This window comes from Muscardinus avellanarius (assembly GCF_963383645.1).
Source record: "Muscardinus avellanarius genome assembly, chromosome: 1".
In the NCBI taxonomy this organism is placed as follows: domain Eukaryota; kingdom Metazoa; phylum Chordata; class Mammalia; order Rodentia; family Gliridae; genus Muscardinus; species Muscardinus avellanarius.
Window position 1 is genome coordinate 9,490,765 of NC_137786.1, and position 22,236 is coordinate 9,513,000.

The following is a 22,236-nucleotide window of genomic DNA, read 5'->3' on the forward strand; positions in this document are numbered from 1 at the left end:
CACTCATTGGCATATTTCCAAAATAATTGCAGTCGGACACTACAGTAATATACACATATCCATATTTATAGCAGCACGGTTCACATTGGTCAAATTACGGAACCAACCCAAGTGTCCATCAACAGATGAAAGGATAACAAAAATGTGGCATATATTAAACATAATGGGATTCTACTCAGCCATAAAGAAGAACAAATATATCATTTGCAAGAGAACACCTGTGAGGTAGCAACCATAGTGACTGTTCATGGATTTGGCTATCACTAGAAAAGACAGCATTTCTTCTAGGGGGGGAGGTGGAGGCAGCGTTAGATCCCATCACCATTGATGTTGCTGTTGAAAAAACTATGGGTCAAGACACAACTATGGGGGTAAACTTGTTTTTCTGGAAGAAGCAAGCTAAGAGGTGAAGTTTCTTCTCTCTATCACGTACTAGCATGCTTTCAGCAGCTCAAGTTCCAACAGAAAAGGAAACTTCTTGACATTTTAAAAATATTTCTTTGCCTTTGAGGTTTGTATGTCTTTAATGTTTCCAAATGAGGCTCACAGAGAAAGGTTTGAGGTAGCCCATGTGTAGAATGGGTGACTGCCAGGCTCTGTCAGAGCCAGTTCTGAAGGCAGTGCGTAGCTCCACTCTATTCCTTTATAGCTACCACAATGCACGGCTTCTTAATCTTTCTCAGGCATTTTCCACTTAAACACAACCCATATAAAGAATAGCTGGGTGTGGTGGTGCACTCTTGTAATCCCAATATTTGGGAGTTTGAGACAGGAGGGTCAGGGTTTGCAGCCAAACTCAGTTACTTAGTGAATAAAAAATAGGACTGGGGGTGTAGCTTGGAGATAGAATGCCCCTGCATTCCAGTACCACAATAAACAAACAAACAAACAAACAAATAAACAAATAGTAAAAAATAAAATAAAGAAAGGCAGGTGTTCATGACCACTGGAGCAGGGAACATTCTTAGTTACATAACTCACTTCAAAACTCTCCTTACCGGGTGTGGTGGCTCATGCTTGTAATCCCAGCATTTGGGAGGCTGAGACAGGAGGATCATAGTTCAAGGACAGCCTCAATAAAAAATAGGGCTTGGGGTAAAACTCAGAGGTAGAATGCCCCTGGGTTCCATGCCCAGTACGAAAAAAAAAATCCTGGGTGTGATTATTTGATTTGATATGTGTTATGTTAGTTCAGGGTGAAACAATACTTTAATTACACTGTATTCCTTAACAATTTTTTTCCACAAGGACAATTTTCTAATTACAGAAAGCTAAAAGTAAGAAAGAGATGTGACAATTGTCTTAAAAGATGAAGATGTAGAAAAATAGACTAAAGCTGGGAGTGTTCACCCCAGACTGAATACATACTGGTGAATCTCTGGCCTGAGTGGCATTTTCTTAAATAAACAAATTTCATATACTTCATCAGCATAGATACAAGGAAATTTTAAAGTTAAGACAGAAAGTCAGTGAGATCATAGACGGTTAAAGGATTTCTTTCAAGCCCAGGTATAATCTTCTTACCAAACACTTGCTTATAAGGATACTTTGATGAACAGAAACCCAACATCCTCAGTAGTGAATATTATCAGGAAGAACATTAGAGCAATGCAGAATCCCACATTGGGCCACCCATGCCATCCACACTCCCATAAGCCATAGTGAACACTTGAAAATAAGCGATGACAGCTAATGGCTGGCTAGTGTTTACTGTGTCCACACGGATTCTAAGAAATGTTCGGGTCAAGTGCTCCGTGAGCTCTCATTCATTGAACCCTCATGACTCTATGAGGTGCTATAATTATCTCCATTTTATAAAAGCCACAATCCTGTGATCCTGGGAAGGCTTTCTCCCATGATAACTTTTGAAAAATTCCTTCATGTGTTGTAATATAACCTTGGGACTTTGAGTAGGCATAAATACTCTATTCAATAAATTCACTGCTGAGGACAATAACACTCTCTTTTTTTAACCACACTATAAACCAGAATATATGCCTTATTACTAATAACTCGAATGCCTGCTCCTTTTTATCAGTTATTTTTAATGTTATTCTAATGATGGCCCTTGAGTACTGTAAGATGCTCAACTCCTAAATCAACTGACAAAGACTGAAATACAATCGTAGACTTACTGAGGGCTACATTTGTTTAATTCTAATAATACAGTCAATCAACGTGTGTTATATTTGATGCTATATTATTCACTTGTTTACTTGTTTGAAAACACAAATCAAGATTACCCTACTTTACAAGCACTCTGAGAGGCCCCAAGCCATTTGCACATTTGCTACTGGGTTGGATAACGGGAACTTTATCTTGAGATGAAAGACAATAATTTGGCAGTGATTCTAACCTGTGACCAGCTCCCGGATCTCCAGGTCAGTGGTCTTGCGGAGAAGCCTCACCAGGGCTGGGATCCCACCGCAGTTTTTCAGGGCGATTTTGTTATCATCATTGGCCTTCCCATATACCAGGTTTCTTAGTGCTCCACAGGCACTCCGGTGGACTTCGGTCATCCGGTGGTCCAGCAAATCCACCAGCAGCTGGATGCCCCCTTGTCTCCTTATCTGAAAGAGCAGAGGACACGACTTTTGTCTTAGAGGACAAGGTTCTACCACCTAAACCAAAGCATGATTTTCATAAGAAGAGTCTACTACAATTAATTGCACTGAATTGAATTAAGACACTCGAAGGGAAAGCAGGCAATTAAGTGTTCTGCTCGGCTTTTATTGCCTGCACTTGCTTTCCTATCCTTCCAATAAAAATTGAAATGCATTTCTTTCAAGATATAGAATTTTAGAAAGGCAATTCTAACTTTAGAATGAGCGTCTCAGACATTTCCCTCTAAAAATATGCCATATGCTCATGGCATGAAGCGGACGGAGGTGCAAAGGTGGTAGAAGGCTCTCATTCCTTTGGCTTATTAAATTTACCCACTGTCTTAAAGGGCTGTGGGATTGATGGACAAAATATTAAAATTATTCTGTTTAATGGAGAAACACTGTAAACATTTCAAAGGGGCCAGGAGCTAAGTGAGAAAGTGGAATACTCAATACAGGAGGTTTTGTCCCAGAAGATCTGGGAGCATAAGGACGTCACTCATGATGAGAGACAGGCCAGGCCAACCTGAGGTATGTTGCCCTTAACTTGGGTATTTGATCAACAACTACAAAAAATGTATTACGTTTTTGTGGTTTTTTGCTCAAAGGAAATTTTAATCTTTTATAAGCAAATGCAAAACACTTTTGGCAATGTGTTTCAAAATGCATGTTTCCCCTTGATGTTGGGACCCATCTTAAAACTGCAACTGGAAGCAAAATAAAATGCTATTAACATATAGACTATATCACAGAATCACCACTAACAAAGATGTATTCTGAACACTTCTGCATTTACCGTGGAAAAAGAACAGGATTTGCTGAGTAACATTCTTCTCTTTTTCTTTCTTTAAACTTCAGTGTTTCCCCAGGGATTGAAGGATTGGTACCTTCTCTACTTAATTTTATCACAGAAAACTGTTCATCTCACAAATGTACCAGAACAAGTAGTCAAATCCCCTCTCCCAATACTGCTCAAGTACCACCTTCTCTATGACATGACTCTAACCACACTGCTTAAAACTACCATGTGAGCCGGGCATGGTGGGCACACTTGTAATCCCTGCACTTGAGAGGCAGAGACAGGAGGATCGTGTATGTTCAAAGCCAGCCGCGCTGGCTTAAGAGACCCTGTTTCTAAATTTAAAAAAAGTATAAAATAGGTCTGGGAGTGTAGTCCGGAGGAAAAAGGGTTTCCAAGAACCCCCGTACAACCAAATATATATATATAATCTGAACCACACACTCCAAACCAACATTCTCATTTAACAACTTTATCCATGACAGAAATTCTTCTGTATTATTTTAATTTTTTATTTTTTTGATGGTACTGGGGTTCCTGGAAGCCCTTCTACCTCTGGGCTACACTCCAAGACCTATTTTTTTATATTTTTATTTGGAAACAGGATCTCCTAAGCCAATGCGGTTGGCTTCGAACCTGGGAGATCCTACTGTCTCCGCCTCCCAAGCACAGGGATTACAAGCGTGCCCACCACGCCCGGCTTCTGTATTCTATTTAAATGAATGTCCTGAGAGGGTCAGTCCCCTTGTTTCATTCACCAATATATTCTTATCCTTATCCCAAGTGCAAGGCCAAGGATACAGTAGATGTCCACTAAATACGTGTTGGATGAAGGAGGAGGCTGACTTCATACATCACTTGCTACATTGGTGTTTCTCAGAATGACTTGAAGAGTGCTTTTTAAAATGGAATAGTAATCCTGTTTATTGGAAGGAGAATCCTTTGGTGAACAGCCAAGAATGTACCAAGGGGGCTCCAACAAGAATTCCCAGATGGCTTTCCAAGGTAAAGGTGTGCCTTATGAAGGCAAGGTGGACCACTGATGATGTACTACATCTGCAAGAGTTATTCTCATTCATTAACATTGCATTGATTCCTGTAGGATTTCTTTTCAAAGCAGAAAAAGAAGAAATGCAGAACTCAGGGGCCCAGAAGTCTTTAATTTGGAAAACATGAGAGGAATGTTTTGTGAGCCTCCTAAGAGAAAATCAGCAGGGAAAGTAAGCCAGAGGGGTTCGGGGCACTGCTGAACTGGGCTTTCACCTCCTAAGCCATCTACTCATCTGGCAGATGGGGTGGTGTCCCCGGGGAAGGTGGCTCAAGGGATTATTGGGTAATATGAAAAATGAGGGGAAAAAAAGCCAGAAACAACTCTGCCCAGTTTACAGTTTTATTTTCTTGGAACCAACCCAAGAACTATGAGGCTTGTATTGGTAGATGTGTAATCCGACTTGATGTGTGTCTTGTACATACATCTGGATTCTATCCGCACCCACTTTATTATAACATCTCAGAAGGGATATTCTGTTAGTACGAAAGTTTAAACTGTGAATGTCATCTTTTTCTATGTGTGTATATCTGCACATGGGTACTTTATTTTAAAATCTTCTGAGATTCATTTTTGGTTAATGATGAAGTCATTAAAAAGAAATAACAAATCTAGTCTTAGTGAATTACCAAATATATATTAGAATCATATGGCATAGTAAGTTAAAAAATAAGCTACCTGTCTTTTCCATATAGTTTAGCTATAATGAATATCAGAATTAATATTCTTATTTTATGGCATATCTCATTCAAATGACTTAATAAATTAAGCTACTAAATATTATCCCAATTCATTGAAAGAGAAAATGCATTAAGAATGAACACAATATGAATTCTTAAGATAATGAGATCATAATGTTTTTAATACGACTCTAATTCTCTACACACAAATTTATAATGAGACTCAAAGTTCTATTTTAATCTATTTAGAGACACACAAATAGGACAGTAATGTTTTCTGTTTGCTCTTCTTTGGGGTCACCAGCTTCCCTGAAGTTGAATTTTGTCTGAGGCTGCGAGACTCCTCTTTTATTTTTCTAGAGCTGAGCATCACACAGAGTTCAGATCTGAACAACATAGGAGTGGCTTAGGAAGGCCAGTCCTGGATTCCTCCTCCTCCTCCCCCTCCCTCTGCAGGTGCAAAGGGCCACCTTGACCTGGACACTTGGTCCTCATCCTCCTGGACAGCTGGGGTCCAGGCACCTTCCTCCTCCTGCTCCTTTGGCTTGGCTTCTCTTCTGGATCTTGCCTCCCCCAACTTCTGCCCTCAGCCCTTCTAGGCTCTTCTTGTACCTATTCTGAAACCATTTTCCAAATAAACCCACTTTAAATATGAATATAGCACAACTTTTTGAAAACCTTTCAGGAGAGTCTCTTTTTTGAAGTGTTGTCTTTATTTCTTCTTCAACTAAATGGCAAGCCATCTCTTTCTCCTGAGGAGGGCTCCACACCCAGCAGGCTGAGCCCAGGTTTTCGTTCACACATGATCACAGAACTTCTGTGTGTCTTCTCACCTTGCCTTCTTACTCATCTCCACGCTCTTTAAAAGTCAAATCTTAAAAGATTTTCGGTATAATATGGTTAAAACAAAGCCATTCTAATGTTGGATGATATGTTCTATTTATGCATAATATAATAATAAAATAAAATGCACTAGAAGATTATAGTAAGAGAGGAAGTATCAAATGAATGGCGGAATGGTGTCCTTGGTGGTCATGTGTTAATTTCCTCCTCTTCTTCCTTCTTTTAAGAACAATTTTCATAGACTTTTATGTTTTAGAGTAGTTTTGGGTTCACAGAAAAATGGAACAGAGGGCAGAGTATTCTCCAGCTGCCTCCTTAGAGACACGGCCTCTCCACTACCAACGTTCTGCAGCCCAGTGGTCCATTTGTTACAGACGCTGAGCCTACACTGACATGTTATCCCTCAATGCCCATGGGGTCCCTGGTCCAAAGTTACAACAGGGTTGAAGCTAAACCGAGGCCAGTCTTAGTGTTATGTTTTCCACAGGCCTTGACAAATGTAAAATGATATCTATCCACCATTATGGCTCCACACAGAATACGTTAATTTCCCGATAAATCCTGTGTTCTACCTATTCTTCTCTCCTTACATTCCCCGACACCTGGCCACCTGTTTCTGTGGCTGTGCCTTGTCTAGAATATTTTATAGAATGTCAATTTGTAAGAACTTCCAAATCATCTTCAAAAGCGGTTGTGCCGTTTTGCTTTCCCAGCACAGTGAGAGTTCCTGTTGCTCCACATACTTTCCAGCATTTGGTGAGGTCAGTGTTTGGATTCTGGCCATTTTAATAGGGGTGTAGTGGTATCTTCTTGTGTTTCCTTCTCTTTTAAGACTGACTGAATAACTCGTATGTATGAATGCATGCACTGTGGTGCTAGGAATTGAACCCAGGTGCATTCTACCTCTGTGGTATACCCCTGCAGTCCTATTTTAATTTTTATTTGGAAACAGAGTTTTGCTAAGTTGCTGAGGGTCCTGCTAAATTGCTGAGGCTGGTTTCAAATCTGCAATACTTCTGTTTCAGTCCCAGTTGTATAAGTACTGGGGAATATAAGCATGTGTCCCCACACCCAGCTGGATTTATTTACATTAATACTAATGATTGAATAAATTAATCAATGTTGAAATAAATGGAGAAATGATAGATTTAGTAAGATCTGAACTGAACAAATACCATATCTGCTTCTTTCCTAAATATGATATATTTGGAAAGTGATCAGGAAGAACTTTTCATATACAACATGAATTAGCAGCCTTATATTTGTTTGTTAAATAATTCTTTGATTAGTGGTCAATATTAGTCAATTGTGGCCATGTCAATGGCTTCTATTTTTTGTTTCTCTGCTTATGTGTAAGCTTTAGGGATCTAGGCAGTGAGAATAGCTCACAGAAAGTGAGAGAGATGGGGCCTGGTGGATCTCATCTCCAGGGGCAAAACAGTGAATTAGTCAAACAAGGTAAAACTATGTCTGCTGGTGGCTTCTGTCACACTGTTTACAGATAGATAAAGTCCTTAAATCTGATATAGACAGAATGTCAACTACGATGGCTGGAGTGTATATGTGCACAGGTTCCGTGAAACCCACTCCATTTGTGCCAGGGTAGAAAACACCTTCCACATCACTGCCATGCCATCTCTGATTTAGAAGCGTTTCACATTTTAAGACCCAGAACTAAGAATATCTGGAAAATAACTCAAGCATAGGATGCAGTGGGGTCTCCTCTTGCCTCTTGACTGTAAAGCATAATATACCTAAGTCTTTGTGTCAGAAAACAAATGGATGGGTAAAGACAGGAAATGCAGGTAATACAACATCACCTCTTGCTACAAAATAAGTTCCTTCCAATTAGTGGATTTACTAAGCTTAACATAATCTGCATTTATTGAGAATAAAATATATTCACCAATAAATTAGCTATTATCAACAAACTGATATCAACGTTGATGATGAATAACTTACAGCATATCCAATTACAGTTTTGTGTTCATTTTTATAGTTATAAAACTATAATAGCAGTCATGATGAAGAGTGGATTAAAGTTACCTTAACTATTTGCAGCAGAATTTGTCTGGGGAGATACTTGTCTTTATTCAGAAAAATACTATGAAGAACTTCTTTGAAGATGTGTTGACCACTTGCATTACAATAAAGGAGGGATTAGGAGTTGGGGCGGGGATGAGGGAAAAGGGCTCCAGTAGCCCTGCTGGGTGGGAGAGGGGAACCCTAAAACAGGAAAGGACCTGTGTATCATTTTCATGGCCCTCGGAATCTATCTCAATTTGGAAAACCTTTTTTATCTTAGGGTTTTGGGGTTAGTGTTAAAAGAAACTGGGACCTGAGACTCAAAGAAGATTTAAATAATAGTGTGCAAGACAACTGTGTGCAAAGCAATTGACATATTATCTCATAATTGCGTGCACACACACACACACACACACACACACGATGCTATGTGCAATAATACTTCTTGCTTCGAGTATTTATGAAAGCTCAAGTTACAATGTCTGAGAACTGGTTTGTAAAAAGATGATTTTCTTTTAAAGTACTTTGATTCAGTTATTTTACTAAATTTCTCATTAACTATTATTTTTCAATGGTGTTGGTTTGAAAACTTAAAGATAACATTGTAATATATTTCTTATTAATGTTAAAAGTCACTAAGTCAAACATAAGAGGGAGAGAGGGTGGGATTTGGGTAAGGACTAATTGAGTGATGTGTGCATGTATGCCTCTACCATCTTACATTTCATTAAGATGTATGACTACAGTGCACCAATAAAATTTTTTTTTAAAATAAAATAAAAGCTACCAGAAGACACAAAGTTTATGGATCCAGAAATAGAGACTAACTGGATTTCACTTTTCAACATTAATGTGGGAATTCCAAATTCATCAGTTCAGTCCTTACAATGACTGTAAGTCAGTGGAACAATCAGTGTTTTAAAAAAATCTGAACTTATGTGTGTCCATGGACTTACCTCTGAAACAAGGAAGCGTACTTTGTAGTGGCCAAAGAGTGTGTTCATTTAATAATAGAAATTTATTTTGGAGAATTTTGAGAAAGAAATCTTTCTCTCTGTCCTCTTTTTGTTTCTCTCTTTCCAGTAGTGTGAAATGATCTACTTTCTCTATGAGTGAATCAAGATGTCCTTTTCTTCCTCCTCCTTCTCTCCTTCCTCTTACTCCTTTTCTTTCTCTTCCCCTTCCTCCTCCTTCTCCTTCTTTGTACTAGGGCTTGAATTCAGGGTTGTTCTACCTCTACATTTCGTCTTATTTTTTATTTTGAAAAGGGGTCTCATTAAGTTGCCCAGACTGGCTTTGGACCTGAAGTCCTCCTATCTCAGCCTTCCAAATATTGGGATTACAGTCAGGCATCACCATGCCAGGCTGCTATATTTCTTTTAAATTGTGTATTAGGAAGGGGCATATTAGAGTGATTGGCGTACTGACTTTGGAGATGGAGTTCTAAAATCTTAGCTTCTCCCCTGAAAACCTATATTGGCACTAGCATGTTATTTAAATGTCTATAAAACATGTATAAAATAGGAACCTACTTCCTAGGGTAGCTTCAGAATCAAATAAAATTTTGAATGTGAATTGTTTAACAAAGTGCTAAATAAATATTATCTGTGAAGGAACTACCCACTATATCAACTTGTTAAAGGATATTCTTAATTGACTTATAACCTGATGAATATATAAATTAATTTAATAATATGTTGATATAATGAGCAACTGTCAGTGAAAGAATACAATTCAGAATTAAAACTTCATAAATTGGTTTTACTGTGTAAATTGTACACTATCTAACACATCCTGAATCCCATCTGGTGTGTGACTAATGAGATTAATCAGGGGTGTACGTATTCTAGCATAAACTATATGGGTTGTATCAGTCATTTAAGAAATAATTTAAAGTATATGGCATCAATACTGCACCAATAAGATATTTTGTTAGATGTCTTTCCAAGGTAAGTATAATTAATTAATGTATGATTTTAAGTGTTCAAATTTTTCTTGTTATGATAATTGTATTGACAAAAACATTTTAAAACATGATTTTGAAGAAATATTAGCTCTTGGAAAAATAGGAAATACTTTTCTGAAATACAGAAAGTATTGGATAAGATGATAGAACTACTTTTTTTTTTACTCTGTTAACAAAGTAGCTTCTAATAAATAGTTTAAAAATGAAAGTAGTAACAACTAATGTAGCCAGGGACAACCTGAATGGTGTAGAATATGCAGGTCTTCCTAGGGTAGAACCCAGGGTTGTTCTACCTCCACTTCTTGTCCTTTTTATTTTTTTTTTTTATTTTGAAACAGCATCTCACTAAGCTGCCCAGGCTGGCCTTGGCCCTGAAATCCTTTTATTTCCACAGGAGATGCTGCTCCTATGCCCTGGTGTAGCATGTGCAAGGGTTTGGATTTTACCCCCATCTGTGTCTAGCAGAAAGCTTCTTAGTCTCTGAAGCCTGCACTTTGGTCCTGCTTACCTTAGAGAATTGTTGAAAGGGCAAAAGAGACAATACACTGGACTGCATGGAGAGAAAAATAAGTGTGCAAAAGTACTAGTAGCTATTTTATTTTTCTTGTAATCTCCATGTAAGTATCCAGTTGAAAAGCCTCCACGATTCCTGTAATTTTGTCAACCTGTTCAGTTCTAAACTTCAACACATACTCCACTTGAGAAAACCATCACAGAAGTCCTATGTGAACATGTAACAGCCACAAAGATCCTGGAGAGGAGAAGCTAATATATTTAAATTTTTTTTGGTACTGAGACTGAACCCAGGCACATTCTACCTCCAAGCTACACCCCAGGACATTTTATTTATTTTTTTATTCTCTGATTTTATTTTATTTTATTTTATTTTATTTTATTTTATTTTATTTTATTTTATTTTTGGTGACAGTGGGAATTGAATCCTGAAGTGTTTACCTCTGAGATACACCTCTAGCCCTATTTTACTTTTTTAGAAATTTTTTATTGGTGCATTATATTCATATATCATATTGGGGTAGAATACTTGTGTGGACATACATGTACACATCACCGATTTAACCCCTACCCAATTCCCACCCCATTCCCTCCCCATCCCTCCTGCCCTTGCTTGGGTTAGTGGTTGACTTTAATATGTTTAAGTACATTGCGTGTTTTAGAGAACTTCCTTCTTCCCCCCTCCCATCCCCTCATTTAGGTTGTCTTGTTTGCTCCTCTATAGGATTTCCTTTTTCATCTGGAGTTCCTCCTATGACCCATCCCATAACATTTTATTTTTGCAACAGGGTCTTGCTGGGTCACTGAGGGTCTCACTAGGTTGTAGAGGCTGACCTGGAACCTGTGATCCTCCTGTCTCAGCCTCCCATGTACTGGGAGTATAGGTGTGCCCCACCACTGCTGGCTAATTTTTAACTTTTTAAACTATCTTCTATTTAAGAGAAGTAACTGATATTATAATACGTGCTAGTAAAGGTTCTGTCTGTAACTCTGTTTAGGATACACTGTGCCTCAGGGAAATCTCTGCAGTGATCAGATGCACTGCAGTTTGAACTTTAGGTTGGGACTGGTCCTATCACTTCAAGGAAAGAGGGGGAAAGCCCTTTATTCTGCAGCAAATGATTTTTTTACTTGGCAATGATTTTAGTCACTGAGGAGGAAGAAAGAACCCCAAACACCACAACCCTCATGCCTACCACATCCTTGGCCCTCCAGTCCCTTTGATAAGAGCTCCTGGGCAGCAAGTCTTTTAGACAGAATTAAGTGCGGTCGGGGTGACTGTATAAACCACCTGCAGGCCACAATAGCCAAACGATGGAGCCAACCTTTGTGTATCAACATGTGAGTGTATAAACCACCTGCAGGCCACAATAGCCAAACAATGGAGCCAACCTTTGTCTATCAACATGTGAATGGAAGAAGGAAACGTGGTCTATACACACAATGGAATTTTACTCGGCCATAAAGAAGAAACGAATTATGTCATTTGTAAGAAAGAAGACATACAAATGGCCTGGAAATATATAAAAAATTCCAATCTCATTGGCAATCAAGGAAATGCAAATAAAAACGACACTGAGATTCCATTAACTCTAATTAGGCAGTCATCAAGAATACAAATAATAAGTAATGCTGATGAGGATATGAAGAAATAGGAACTTTAATACACTGTTAGTGGGAACGTAAATTAGTTGAAGCATGAAAGAGATCAGTATGGAAGTCCCTCAACAGACTAGGAATGGAATCACCAAGTGGCCCAACTGTGCCAATCTCTGGAATCTTTCCAAAAGAATTACGGCCAGGATACTATAATGATACATACATGTGTGCCCACCCATGCCGGTGTTTACAGCAGCACAATTCACGAGAGCTAAATTATGGAACCAACCAACGGGTTAATATATTTAAAAAATGTGGCAGATATATACAATGGAGCTTACTCAGTCAGAAAACAGAACAAAAATATGTCATTTGCAAAAAAAAAAAAAAAACAGGTGGAATTAGAGTATATTATGCTAAGTGAGATCAGATAGTTACAGAAAGTCAAAGGTCCTGTTTCCTCTCCTATGTAGAAGCTAGGGATAAAACAGGAAACCAAAGGACTTGAGATAAATGAGGAGGGAGAGAGTAAAATAGTGGAAGGGATGGGGGTACAGAGGAGCTGCGGAGAGCAGGGGAAGGAAACAGCTCAATGATGGTGTGGCCATCTATGAAAGTCTCACCAACACGCATGGGGAGGGCAGGGGGCAGGGTCGGATGCAGAGGGAACACCGGGTGCTGTGCGCACGGAAGTTTGCGTCACTTTGAACTTCACTATGATGTGTAATTATAACGCACCAATAAAGTTTTTTTTTAATGCATTGCTGCCTATATTGCAGTAGGCATAGAAAGCAAATGCTTCTCGGAGTGGTCCTTCTGGGAACTGGGGGCTGATGCCCTCCACAGATACAGTTCTTAGCATTCAGAATTGCTGAACCCTAAAGAAAGTTTTGATTTTATTTTTTAATTGCACCCAGGAGAAACTTTCTTAAAAAAAAGTAAGGAATTTCAAGTGATTCCACAAGTTCCTCTCCTAAAAATACCCAGGAAATATGATCTAGATAAGTTAAGTCTACTATTCTTTTTTTTTTTTTTTGGCTTTCTTTTTTTTTTTTAAATTTTATTTTATTGGTGCACTGTATTCATACATCATAGTGGGATACAAACTTTTGTAGACATACATGCACACATCGCCCAGTCAGCCCCCACCCGATCCCCACCCCATTCTCTCCCCATCCCTCCTTCCCATGCTTGGCTTAGTGGTTGACATCTAGTATTATAGCAATTTATCCAAAATTAAAAATGATAATCTCACATAACAGTTTCATTTGTCTGATACCAAGTGTTTGATGATTTAAAGATAGCATTTCAATATTTCTTTTTGCTTTCTTTCTTACTAGAGCATATTTTTTTCTGTTTTTTTAGGTGAAACTATCATATATTTATATATTTATTTTTCAGAAAAAAATCTATCCTAATATGGAATATGAATTCTAGATACCCAAAACGATCTTGAAAAAGAACAAAACTAGCAGATATATATTTTCTGATTTCAAACCATATAAAGCTACAATAATTGAAACAGTGTAGTACTGTTCTAAAGGCAGATATATAGACCATTGGAGTTAAATACAAGCCTAGAGCTAAATTCTTCCCTATATTGTCAAGTTATTTTTGACAAGGTTTCCACGAACATTTGGTGGTGGAAATAATAATCTTTTAACTAAATATTGTTGAAAAATAATAATTACATGGAAAAGAATAAAATTGGACCTTTACCTAATCCCATATACAAGTATTAACTCAAAATAGATAAAAGACCTAAATATAAATCTTAAGACTATAAACTTTTAGGAGAAAATCTGGGTCATAAAACCTCACAACATTGAAATTGGCAGTGATTTCTTGGATATGATTTCAATGGCACAGGCAACAGAAGAATATACAAACTCCCTAAAAAATAAAAGAAAATATTGTATATCCAAAGACAATGTAAACAGAGTTAAAAGTTACTAATAGAATTGGATAAAATATTTCCAAATGCTATATCTGAAGGTATATTAATATTCCAACTAGAAATCCTAAAAATTAACAACAATAAAGGCACACAATACAACTTAGAGATAGGTAAAAGACTAACATAAATAATGAATCTCCACAGATAACCAATCTTAGTTGTCTGTTGGATGGAAACTCTTGTTTCTCTGGTTCTGGTGAGTGTTACCTATTTCTTCTTTGTAGTTAATCTCTTTGAGTATTTTCTCTAGCGCTGGTTTTGAAGACATAAATTCCTTCAGTTTCTGTTTGTCATGGAAGCTTCTTATTTCTCCATCTAATTTGATAGAAAGTTTTGCTGGATAGGAAATTTTTGGCTGGAAGTTGTTTTCTTTCAGAGTTTGGAATATGTTACTCCAAGCCCTTCTGGCTCTCATGACTTGGTTTGGGAAGTCTGGAGTGATTCTAATTGGTTTGCCTCTGAATGTCACTTGGCCCTTTGTTTTTGTTGCCTTTAAGATTCTCTGCTTGGCTTCCACATTGGTCATTTTGACAATTATATGGCGTGGGGATCCTCTTCTCCGATCCTGTCTAAAGGGAGTTCTATAAGTTTCCTGGATCTGTGTATCAACCTCTTGCTCTATATTTGGAAATTTTTCTGCTATTACTTCCTTGAAGAGATTGTTGATCCCTTTGGTTTCACTTTCTTTTCCCTCCTCTATTCCAATTATTCTTAGGTTAGCTCTCTTAAGATGGGCCCATATTTCTTCAATGTCAGATTCCTGCTGTTGGATATTTTTTTCTAGATTAGAAACTATGCATTCATTTTTGGATTGCTCATCTTCTAAGAGCGAGATTCTGTTCTCCATGTGGTCTAATCGGTTGTTTGTGCTTTGAATTGAGGCCTTTACTTCATTAATTGCATCCTTTATCTCTTTTTGGCTCTCTCTGAGTTCTTTTCGAAGCACCTCTATTATTTCTACAGTTATTTTCCTGATTTGATCTTCTAGAAATCTCTGATTTTCTGTTTTATCAGGTTCTGATGTTGTGGGGTTGTGCACATTCATTACTCCAGTGTTATTCCTCTTTCCCATGATTTCGGAGGTTTGTGCCTTCTCTGGGTTCTTCCCTTGGGTCACTATGGCTTCACTTAAGGTGCTCTGGATCTCGAGTCTGTATTATCTCAGACCCCACTACTCCTTTACTGGGTTGTATCACAGAGTCTCCGACCCAGGGAGTCGATAGAGGCTGCTTTAAACTATGGGGGGTGCCAGGTTGCACGTTCTCCTATGGTGTGATATCTCTGCCACCACCACTCCCTCACTGGGTCAAGTCCTAGGAGGCCCAATACTGTGATTTCTCCTCTGTGGCCCGCAATTTGACTCACTGTTCTTGAGTACGCAGATGTAGCTGTACTGGACTCAGTGAATTCACTGCTGCTGCCGCCGCCGGTGGCAATATGGCGCCTCTGCCATGCCCTCGGCCATGAGGCTGGCGTATTTTTTCTTCTCTGGTTTTGATTTCCACTCTGAATCCCTGCAGCGTGTGCTGAGCTCAGCCACTGGGAGCTTTAAATGCTGTCTGCGCCGAAATATCCCGCCTGGCTGTTCCGCAGCGGCTCACCTGGCTTGCTGTAGCCGTCCGTTGAGTTCGCCGCTGCCGCCGGCAGTATGGCGCTGCTGCCGCGTCCTCGGGCTCGTGTGTCTCCTCTGTGGCCCTGAGCTCTGTTCTCAGTCCGCTTTCTCTCTGGAGCCTGGTGGTTTTTTTTGTTTTTCTGGTGATGGTGTTTTCTGGCTATGAAAGGCGCTCTTTTTGTGGTAATGGAGATTGGTTGTTAGCGGGACTCTTAAGCCCCGCTTTTCTCGGTCGCCATCTTCCCGGAAGTCCTAAGTCTACTATTCTAAAGTCTGCTGCTGATTCATCCTCTCTCTCCCTCCCTCTCCCTCTCCCTCTCCCCCCCCCCTTCCTACAGATTGAACACAGGCAATTTACCTCCAAGCTACACTCTCAGCCCTTTTTACTTTTTGTTTTGAAACAGGGTTTCTCTAGCTTGCCAAAGTCTCTCTTACTTGTTGAGGCTGTCCTTGAACCTGAAACAATCCCCTGTCTCAGCCTCCCTGATTACAGGCATGAGCCACCACATCTGGCTCACTTGTTTTGACTGCCCTTGCAGATGCTGAATACAGTCACCAACACCAATCCAGTGACAGAGATAAAGAATGTCGATCCGGGCGTGGTGTCGCATGCTTGTAATCCCCGCGCTTGGGAGGCGGAGACAGGAGGATCGCGCAGGTTCGAAGCTAAGAGACCCTTTTTCAAAAATATAAAATAGGTCTGAGAGTGTGTAGCCCAGAGGTAGAAAGGCTTCCAGGAACCCAAGTACCACCAAATAAAAAAGAGAGAGAGAGAGAGAGAGAGAGAGAGAGAGAGAGAGAGAGAGAGATAAAGAATTCCTCCTCTTACTGTGCTCAAAGCAGAACTCAATTATCTTCTATTTCCATATTTAGATATTACATAATAAATAAAATCTTAAAATTCTTACTACGTTACAAAGTATTGATGAAATCAGTCAGTCAGTGCAGGGTCTTGAATGACTACTTACCCTGTATGAATGTGCACCATCATCATTCTGAGGCCAATGGGGGGGATTTCTCTCTGAGGCCATGCTCTCAGGTTTAAAGGCCAGCCTCTATTTCTCTTTCTTTTTTAAACTACTCTCCTATCTCCGCAGATCTGCCCATGTAGTCAATTCACCAGATATGTACTCTACTTCACAGTAGCAAATTTAATCAATGGGACATTAAATAACAATACATGCAAGACTTCATATTATTTGAAAGACTTATATAAATGCTGTAGTTAGTACCATAGTCTAGAATAAATATTCACTATCTATAAAGGTGAAGATTGTGTCCACTTGTATGCAAAATATTTAAAGAGACCTCTCTAAATAGGCAGGCCTGATACATTCTCTCTTTCTCACTTCTTTGAACTCTGATGCTTTGGGGTTCCTTTGGGTATTGCTGGGCAGTGCCTGCTCTACCCAATGAGAACTCTTCACTGAAGTTCTGATCAGATTTTTTGTCTGGACACCAAATCCATCACCAGATTCTGTTTTGGGCTTGCTTTCTTTTCCTTTTTTTTTTTTTTTTTTTTTTTTTTTTTTTTTTTTTTTTGGTGGGTGGTACTGGGGCTACCTGGAAACCTTTCTACCTCTGTGCTACACTCCCAGACCTATCTTTTACTTTTTTATTTGGAAACAAGGTCTCTTAAGCCAGCATGGCTGGCTTCGAACCTGTGCGATCCTCCTGTCTCTGCCTCCTAAGCGTGGGGATTACAAGCGTGCGCCACCACGCCCGGCTGGTTTAGGTTTTCTTTAGCCTTTGAAAACACTTGCCTTAAAGCCAGCTGTGCAGACTTTTTGTACTTGAACTTGATTTATAGCAAATCTGTGACAACTATGCCAACTTAATAGAAGAATGATTCCCAGTTTAAATACAAGATAAAGTGCGGACTTTTGATTTAACTTTGTGACAGATATAAGATCAATATAGTAATATTTTTTTAAAAAACCTGAAATACGGAGATGAGGCTACTGGGAAAAGACATCAAAATCAGGGAAGCTGAAACAGGAGCACCCCAGGTTCAAGGCCAGTTTCAGTAACTTAGCAAGACTCTGTCTCAAAATAAAAAATAAAAAGGAATAAGGACATAGTTCAGTTGTAGGACACCCTGGGTACAATCTCCACAACCACAGAAAAAAAAAAATCAAAGAATTTTAATAGGAAAATACACTATTTAAAAAATCAACTTGGCTATAAACTACTTGGGAAATAAGCATCATAATAATTGGGGGATTTCTGCAGGAATAAATTTACATATATTTACTGAAGTATAAAAATGCAGATGTGAATAAATGTAGATTAAATGCCATATCCCTGATATTATAAAGATTTCCATGGGGGCCTAGATTATGTTAAAAATTGAAGCCATTATAATGTCAAACCTAATGTTTTAAAGCTGTTTTGGACATAACAACACTGAAGGTCATCTAAAAGAATCAACATAGAGAAAAAAGATCAGAGGAAACACAAAGAAAGATGGGAAAATGAACACATTCGAAAGCACCAATAAGTTGAAGAATATGACAACCATCTAAGCATCAAAGGCCAGCAGTGAAAGAGAAGAAAAGATACCCAGGAGAGACCCACACACTTACCGGACCTTAAACTTTAGAAACAACAGGGATTCAAAAGCGAGAGTTAGGGAAATGGACGCAGCACATCAGGGGGAAGATGACATTTGATTTCCTCTCACTTACACAAAGCAAATTTCAGGTGGGTTGGAAAATCAAACGTAAAACAACCAAAGGAAAACATTTGGAAGTGTATGACTGTATATTTATATGTTACTGGAAAAAAACTAAGGTTGATACAAAAGCCAGAAACCACTGTGAAAGACTGAGTAGACACAGTTTAAGAAACCTTAAGTAACGAGGAAAAAGACGAAGAGATTCTTGGCTGTGAAGATGATAGGCAAAAGTTTATGGCCTTATTTTAGAGACAAGGAAACAGAGGGACAGAGACATAATATGACTACCAATGTCACACTCCAGCAGAGAGCAGAACCCAGACTCCAATCCAGTTTGTGATGGGCAGAACCTCACTAGAGTCGTGCTCCGAAGCCCTATGCACAACAGGTCCACAGAAAGGTTTCACCTTCTTAAAAAATGATCGCACTTTTTTTTATCATATATCATTATGTTAGTGATATTGATCCTGTCAACACATAAATGATACTTATCTCTAAACCAAAGAAATTTGTTCATTTATGTTTTCCTCTAGAAAATTTTCCTTTGAAGGAACATATCACATTTTTTGAACATATCACATTTTGTGAAATATAGCATTATGTTGATAGATGTCTATTTCCAATGCTTTGCTCTATACCAGCAATGATGCTGTGTACATTTGTGTCCACAGTGAAAAATTTTCTCTAGGATAAAGGCTTAGGCTAGGGCTACAGATTTTGGATATGTTCAACTACGAGATGTAGGCAAAAAATGTACTAATTTACATCCTATCCACAGAGAATCTAAGCTTCTCTGTAGAGATTTTGCATTATTTAAGTTTTCTTTTCATTTAACCAACCTATTAGATGCTGAATAATATCATTTCTAGGTTTTAATTTGTATTTTATGTATTACTAGTGAGGGTGAGTTTTTGAATAAACTCTTCATCAAAGAGGTGCAGAATCTATATGCATGAAGTTAGTTTGTCTTACTGAGAAATATGAACAGACCATTAGTAAACAAAATGAAATGCCTTGTTCATGAATAGAGAGAGTAGATTTTGAAAAGCCTGTGCAATCTTCAAAACTTATGTATGTTTTTCAACACAATTTCAATAAAAAGGGATTTTTTCTCAGAACATGACAAAATTATTCTTTTATTTTACTCTTAGGCACTCAATAAAAACTAAGACTATTTCAATCTGGAAGAATAAAAGGGGCATTACCTTATCTTATATATAAAATTACATAAGCCTTTAATAATCAAAACATCATGGTATTTGTGAAAAGTCACAATGCAATCATGGAGGAAAATAAATGACCAAGAAAAAGAGCCTCATGAACTCAGGATCCAATGTGCGGCAGGAAGTAGAATTACAAGCCGATGTTGAAAGTGTGAATTCCAAGAAAGCTCATAAGGAATTACACTATTTATAATGTACACTTCAAGAATTTTTTAAAATTTTTATTGGTGCATTATATTCATACATCATATTGGGGTAAAAACCTTGTGTGTACAGATATGTACACATCACTGATTTAACCCCTACACAATTCCCACCCCATTCCCTCCCTGTCCCTCCCTCCCTTGCTCAGCTTAGTGGCTGACTTCGATATGTTTAAGTACATTGTATGTTTTAGAGATTTTCCTCAAGAATTTTTTTGTGTGATGCTGGAGATTTGTTTTTGTGTGTGTGTGTGTGGTACTCGGGTTCCTGGAAGCCCTTGTACTTCCGGGCTACACCCCCAGACCTATTTTTACAATTTTATTTGGAAACAGGGTCTCCTAAGCCAGTGCACGTGGCTGGCTTTGAACCTGCGCGATCCTCCTGTCTCTACCTCCCAAGCGCGGAGATTACAAGCGTGCGCCACCACGCCCGGCTATGATGCTGGAGATTTAACCAAGGGGTATTCTACCTCCTAGATACACCCCAGCCCTATTTTTTATTTTTTACTTTGAAACAGGGTCTCACAAAGTTGTGGAGGGCCTCACTAAGTAGCTGAGGCTGTCCATAAACCCGGATTCTCCTGTCTTAGCCTCACAAGTACTGGGATTGCAAGTGTGCAGCACCACGCCTGGCTCACATTCCAAGAATTTAAGAACTATGTAGATCAAATAAAGGCAAAATAAATTTAAATGAATGTTGATATGATTTTAAGGATGAATGAGGATTCCTGAACATCAACAAGAATAGACACAAATTATTTTCAAAAAATTATAACTGTATATAGATACAAGACATTGTTCCAGCTTTGCTATGCTAGTTATACTGGTTTTAAGGTTTAAATATGATTTCAAAACATCCTCATAGGGGATCACCCTGGAGAGCCCAGTTAGGGTGTGTCTTCATCCAGCACGTGGTTCAGAGGCTCATTTGCTTCTCTATTTTGCTTTTTTGCCTCATCTATCCCGTACCCCACATACTGCGAGTCTGGGGGCAGCACCAAACACTTCCATACAGATAATTTAAAAATTCTCATCTTGAGCCGGGCGTGGTGGCGCACGCTTGTAATCCCCGCGCTTGGGAGGCGGAGACAGGAGGATCGCACAGGTTCGAAGCCAGACCCGCTGGCGTAAGAGACCCTTTTCAAAAATATAAAATAGGTCTGGGAGTGTAGCCCGGAGGAAGAAGGGCTTCCAGGAACCCCAGTACCACCAGAAAAAAAAAAATTCTCATCTTGTCTTACAAATAATTTATTAGTCATTCCCCTTGAATCTAAACATCTATTTTTTTAGATTAACAACTACTATCCTGATATTTTATCTCTTTATTTGGGAAATACATAATCTGACAAATTTATGCATGTCAAAGCTAAATTTACATGCTCAACATCTATAAGAAAATTTTGGATGAGTTCACATAAATGAGGAAAACACATCCCTCAAAAGGTAGACATCTAACCTAATTATTAGAAAATGATTGAATCACATCTCAGAAAGTGAATACAAAAGGCTCACAAATGTCACCCCCAAATCTTTCATTATTTCAAGGACTGGAGAGAGACTTGTGTCTTGAGTCCCTTTAGGAGAAGATGAGATGACTAAGACCTTCTTAGAAAGAGCCAATGTACCGATGAGGAATCATAGGTTAGGTAAAGAATTTGGCAAAGCAGCAGAAAGGACCATTTTAATAGAACCAGATGCAGCTTTATCTAGACGGGGGATTATCAATTTTCTAGTCATTGTTTGGTATTCTTCTCCTTAAAGATCAGCTAAACAATATACAGAGTTTTAGACCCCTCGACATCTGGGTGCTCCTGAGTGGTAAGAAACATAAAAGCATGAGAAGCTGGCGGGAGGTCAGGATCCTGTTGCCGGGGGCTGGGTCAGGAATTTTTTGAGCATTGTTTCTGACCACTGGAGAGGGATGGAGGGTCTCAGGCAGAGGGTCATGGGAGCCAGGCCAGGCTGCTGCAGTAGAGGGAGACCAGCTAAGGTGATCTGCAGAGCTACAGCGCTGGACCTCAGGCTGCCGGTCATTGCCAGGGCTCTGATTTTGGTCGGAGGACAGGAATCAGTTCCTGACTCACTGGCTTAGGGACTGCTGAATGTGCCTGGAGGGGCCCAAAGATTGTGAGAGAAAGACCGCAGCTCTCCAGCTGACTCATAGCAAGACAAGAGTGGTTTAATTTCCACATCTGCTTAGCAGGTAGGGTGAAAAATACCAGGTCTACCTCAGAGGAAGGAATCACAAATGTCTATGGCTTTTGGCCTTTCCTTTTCAATAAACATGTGCATTATAATCATAACAGTACTTGTGTTTGGTTGGGTGGCAGGTGCCATTTATGAAAGATATAGCCCCTTAGTTAAATTTCTATTTTATTGGCATTACAAAAGCTGATATTTTAAAAATTGCTCTTCTTTTGTTCATGTAGAATAAAAAATAACATCTTTCAAAACCATAAAATTATGCTAAGTGTAATGACAGAGAAAC

The 22,236-nt window shown here is 38.9% G+C and overlaps 1 protein-coding gene across 4 annotated transcripts in view; it reads right to left on the bottom strand.

Annotated features, from left to right (window-relative positions):
• The window catches only part of CTNND2 (catenin delta 2), a gene marked incomplete at both ends in the record, with an annotated part of 995,918 nt that overhangs the window by 231,516 nt on the left and 742,166 nt on the right, over window positions 1–22,236 (bottom strand). For all 4 annotated transcript variants that reach the window (XM_080715500.1, XM_080715499.1, XM_080715502.1 and 1 more), the window contains one exon: window positions 2,357–2,570. In XM_080715500.1, the coding sequence (XP_080571626.1) occupies window positions 2,357–2,570 (214 nt within the window). The remainder of the gene's footprint in view (window positions 1–2,356; window positions 2,571–22,236) is intronic.